Source organism: Quercus suber, unplaced genomic scaffold, assembly GCF_002906115.3.
Source record: "Quercus suber isolate HL8 unplaced genomic scaffold, Cork oak 2.0 scaffold_3B, whole genome shotgun sequence".
Taxonomy (NCBI): domain Eukaryota; kingdom Viridiplantae; phylum Streptophyta; class Magnoliopsida; order Fagales; family Fagaceae; genus Quercus; species Quercus suber.
Window position 1 is genome coordinate 796,536 of NW_027071805.1, and position 5,310 is coordinate 801,845.

At 40.0% G+C, this 5,310-nt stretch overlaps 1 protein-coding gene across 1 annotated transcript; it reads right to left on the reverse strand.

Moving 5' to 3' along the window:
• Window positions 1-314: 314 nt before the first annotated feature.
• On the reverse strand, window positions 315-1,049 carry LOC111988727 (uncharacterized). Its single transcript, XM_024020515.1, has one exon. The coding sequence runs from the start codon at window positions 1,047-1,049 to the stop codon at window positions 315-317; it is 735 nt and encodes a 244-aa protein (XP_023876283.1).
• Between the last annotated feature and the right edge of the window lie 4,261 nt (window positions 1,050-5,310).

Below are 5,310 nucleotides of genomic sequence, written 5' to 3' on the forward strand. Positions count from 1 at the left end.
GTTACGGTCAGCACCCCTTTCCTCCTTGCCGAGGCTGGTTTCTCGGGCAGGGCGTGGATGACCTCAATTATCTCGAGAGGGGGTGGGAGCGGGTTGCCCCTCTGCGGAGCACCCTGCCCTGCTCCTCGGTCCTCCGTGTCTTTCACAAACTCCTTTAAATACCCGGCCCTGGCTAGTTGCCGAAGATGATCTTTCAGTATTCAGCACTGCTCGGTGGTATGTCCTTTATTCTTATGGTAAGTGCAATACAGGCCCTGGTTCCTTCTTGAGGGGCCGCCACCTATCCTGTTCGGCCATCTAAAGTATGGTTCATGCTAAATCTTGTCTAAAATCTTGTACACCGGCTCTTTAAACGCTGTGTTTACCTCCCCTGCTTGCGCTTCCGGTTCTTGAACTCTCATGTTTCCCCGGTTCCTCGGCTGAAAGACACTCGGCCGGGGATGATTCATCATCGGTGCCTTGCCTTTGCTCTGCATCCGGTCATCTTCTAGCCGTTTATATTCTTTTATACGCCTTATCAGCTGCCTCATATCTTCAGAAGGCTTCCTAGTCAGTGACTCCCTTAACCCGGATTCCTCGGGCAGCCCCATCCTAAATGTGCTCACAGCAATCTTCTCGTTCCCCCCATCAATCTCGTTGTAGAGCTCCCAGTACCGGCTGGCATAACTACGGAGGGTTTCCCCTACCCTCATTTTCATTGACAGCAAAGCGTCCACCGGTTGGGGCACCTGGCTGCAGGTTATGAACCGAACGCCGAACTCTTGTATAAGCTCGGCAAATTTGTGGATAAAACCCTTCCGCAGCCCATTAAACCATCTCAGAGCGATGGAACCAAGACTCGAGGGAAAAAATTTGAACATTAGTGTGTCATTGTGAGAGTACAGAGACATCATTTGGATATAGTGACTGACGTGCTCTATCGGGTCCGTTTTCCCGTCGTAGGAGTTGAAAGACGGGCGCGTAAATCTGTCCGGCATTGGGGCCCTCTCGATGTCAGCCGAGAATGGGGACTGGGCAGCCCTTCGTAGCGCGCGGTTCATCGCGTCCATGGCCGCATTATGGGGCCGTTGTTCTTCTGGGGAATCCGAACCTCAGTCGGCGTACTCTCGCGACCTTGAGCGATCTCGGTGCCGGCGGGATTCCCTCGAATGAGCCCGTTCCCTTCGCCGACAAGACTCTCGGGAGCGGGAACGTTCGCGGCGGTTATGAGACCTAGATTGGTTTGACCCGGCCTGGTGACGATCCTCCCCGGTATTGGTTCTTCTTTCTCGGTTGTCTCTATCCCTTCTCTGAGGCCCGTTTTCCGCCTCTAACTCCAAGTTTCTCACTAGTCTGCGCAGCCATTCGAGCTCTTCGTCTCTCTCATCGTGTTACCGGTCTCCTGAGGCGTTCAAAATCGTTTGTTGCGTTTGGTACGATCCCTCCCCGAGGTTGGACTGCTTTTCACGTTCACGGTCCCTGTCTTCACGTCTCTTCTGTCTCCTTTCTCGCCAAGAAGATCCCCGAGAAGATCCCGCCGAACCACTTTCAGCGTCGCTCCCAGAGCGTCTCCCAGACATCTCTGTCCTCGGGATTGAGTCTCAGTAGAACCACGGCTTAGTAGGAGTTTCCCACAAACGGCGCCAATTGTGCGGGGCACAAATGAGACTGATGGACCAAGTCCCACTTGGGCTCACAACTTATTTGTATGTTGGGTCAGGATTTCCCACTCTGGGTCATTCTCACCATGGAGACTCAATGAGATCCCTTTTCTCTCTTTTAGTGCCTCCCCTCCTCTCCACTCAAAGTGTTTTCCTTAGTTTTTCTTATTTCTGTTCGCTCCCTCAATTTGTCCAACAACCCCCTCTTCCTTGTCCCTCTCTTCCTTTTATAGCTTAAAGTCCAGGGAGAGGCTTTTAATGTTCCAGCAGTTAGTGCGATAGAAGGTCCAGTAGAGTTGCCAGTAAGTGGGAGACCAGGCTTGGATGGCCTTGGAACTTGGTTTCCACTTCCGTGGATAGCTCGGCAGAGACGTTTCATGCTTAGTGTGTTGGGAGGTCCAGTAGAAGTGATGATAAGTGGAAGCCCAGGCTCGGATGACCTCGGAACTTGGTTCCCACTTCCGTGGATATCTCGGTAGAGACGTTTCAGAGAATCCAGCCGGGCAAACGAGGGTGGCGTGCCCGTTTGCCAAACCCTTCTTACGTGCTCGGTAAAGTAATTGCCGATCATGTCTCGTAGTGAGGCTTGGGCCCCCGACATGCGTAGGTACAGATTGGGCTTTTGGGTGAGTGAGAACTGGGCCTGTGTGTTGTGCCCTTGTAGCGGAGGTCCAAGACTAGATGGGCTCAAGCATTCAGATACCGCACAGAAGCATATGAATTCTAATTGAATATATATATATATATATGTGTGTGTGTGTGTGTTTAGATCCATGAATTTATATGTACAGACAATTGTCAACAAATTAGAGTACAATTGAAAATATACTTTGGCACAAAATTGAAGCGAATTTCAAATCTAGTGATTTTTGGCACAAAATTAGAGTGCAATCTATAGATACAAAATTAGAGTGAAGTTAGAATACAATTTAAATTATGGATTGAGTTTCCACTTTAATTATTTTATATTAAAAAAATAGACTATAACACATTCAAACTCTTGAATTCAAAATCATATAAAAAAGATGCCAAATCCTCTGAACATTGAACGTGCATATGAGGAGGTGACTTCAGTTATTAACATCGGTGTTGAATCAATTATAGACTTCATTAATGTATGCTAGGATTTTCCCCCCCTTACAACAAATGAGAGAAGGGAAATAGGTATCTAAGTTGGAGATTTGAAAATACTACTGAAGCACAATTATTTTAGCACAAAGAGCAACTTCTCATACAGGCCATAAGCTCATATTAAAGATGACACAAAAATGCTACTATTCCAAGGTGTTTCCGATTCCATTGTCACCTTCATAACAACTCGTGGACCAAAATTTAAAAGGTCGAGCCCAAAAGCCCATATCCACTTATATGAGGCAACAGTTTTCAAGCCCAAATTGAGTACATTGGGAGATATTAAAAAATATAAATTTTTTGGTTATTTTGATACTAAAATATTTTAAAATAAAAAGATTACATTGTGTAAATTTGATTTCCAAGGTATTAACAATGTTGATAAGGAAGTCACCATCTTAAAAATAGTATAATATAAAAGAATAGAAAAATGATGATTTGATTTTCAACTTTGAAGAGCTAAAATCCCACCTCCCCACCAAAAATAAAAAAGTGGGCCTGAATATAAGATGTCCATATATATATATATCACAATGCTTTGAGCATGCAATGCTAACCCAATCCAAGCAGATCAGGACCTTTCGGCCTATTGGGCTCTGTTGATGTTGTTATGGGTCCAATGTCAACACACATTGTTCGGCTTGCATCTTATAATTTGTACACAATGCTCTACCTTTGTAATGGACTAAGGATTTGATCATGTAATGCTATCTAGTTCAATCCAAGCAGATCAGGACCGCTCGGCCTATTGGGCTATGCTCATGTTCTCATGGGTCCAATGTCAACACACATTGTTTGGCTTGCATCTTATCATTTGTACATTATGTGTGCGTTTGAATACCACTAAAAACTGAAAATAATTAAAAAAAAAAAATTTGGTTACTGTTCATTATTGTTCACTACTGTTTAGCACTGTTCATTTGCCTATTTTGCACTATTCATGTCCCATGAATAGTGCACAAGGCACTAAGCTAAAAAAAAGAAAAAAAAAAAAAGGCAAATGCAGCAGCCACATACGCCAATCCAAACAAATACTATATTAAGTAAAACGGTAGGTTTCAGTTAATTCAATTAGTAAACTATCTAATGGTTGAATAAGAGATTCGAAATTCAATTCCTGCCTACACCAAAAACCGATTAGTATATTGAATTAATAATAAAGAACTATTATTATTAGTTGATGCTATAGATTTAAACTCTCTTAAAAAAAATAAAAAAAGTAAAACGTGTTCATATTTTACTCAATATAAAGTTACAAAGTTTCAAAAATGTTAATTTCGTGTCATTTTACTTTTCCTACTCTCAATTTAAAGTTACAATCATTCTCAAAAAAATATTTAAAGTTACAAAAGTTTCAAAAATGTGAATTTCGTTTCATTTACTTCATCCTACAGTAGGAGAGGAGTGAATTTAAAAAGTGTCATGTGAAAGTGAAACTTCTAAAAGGTCATATCATCCGAGAGGACAATTATTCCTATATTGTATCCATTATTTCACACAGAAACTACTCAGCAAATTCCTTCATCATTTTTCTGGGTCCCATTTTATGTTAGTCTGAATAGCCAGATGCAGAAAACAATCATTTGAGCCCTTTCTATGACTACCAGAATAAAGTGGGAAAAAAAAAAGTTCCACCAAAAAAAAGAAAATAGTGCGTCCAATAGTTACTTTACCAGCCGCTATTAGCCAAATATGAAACAATATCCTCCCTTTCACTTTCATTTATTTTACTTTATTTTTAAATTTATAAATGCTAATATTTTCCTAATGTTGGGAAATTAAGTTTTGAACCCAGGACTAGTATTCCATGTTGTTTGTCTAGCTTAGAACTTAAAATTAGGTAAAAGGTGTTTGTCTTAGTCTAATAGACCCCCACTTATTTTTACAGTAGTACAGTCTCATAAAACCTCATTTTATTTAGAAGAAGAAGGAAAAAAAAAAAAAAACATTTTATACCCCTCCTTAAACTTGGCAAGTGGCAACCAATCTATGTGTCTCAGGTCTTGGTGAACAAATGGAATGTGTGTCGACAAAGTATATGGTCTTGTTAATGAATGTCTTAAGGATACAGGTTAAACATTAATAAATGTTCAATTATGAGTTATAATACATATTTTTCAAAAAATAAAATACACATGTTAATGATTCATTAACTTACACACACTAATCTATTGTGGTTATGTGTGCTTTTTTAGATATATGTGTACATTTTAACTTTTTTTTTTTTGAAAAATGTATAAAAAAATTTAATAAAATATTAAATGCATTTTACCCATTACCTTAAGGCATTTATTAACAAAATCCTAAAATATATATGTGTTTGTTCATATATAGGTTCAAATATTCTAAAAAAAAAAGGATGAAAATAAAAAAGGCTCACGAGTTTGGGTCAATTTCAAACATAACATACATACTCTCAAATTTATGTCATTAATCCGTGAGATTTTTTATTTTCATTTTAAAAGTGATAAAATTTGCTCTGTCTCACTTTAGTCATTTGTGAATGATAGAAAGAAAGAAAAAAGTTAAATTTAATAAA

What these genes read in the sequence shown, in the direction of transcription:
- LOC111988727 (XM_024020515.1), bottom strand. Translation starts at nt 1,049, where the DNA reads ATGGACGCGATGAACCGCGCGCTACGAAGGGCTGCCCAGTCCCCATTC.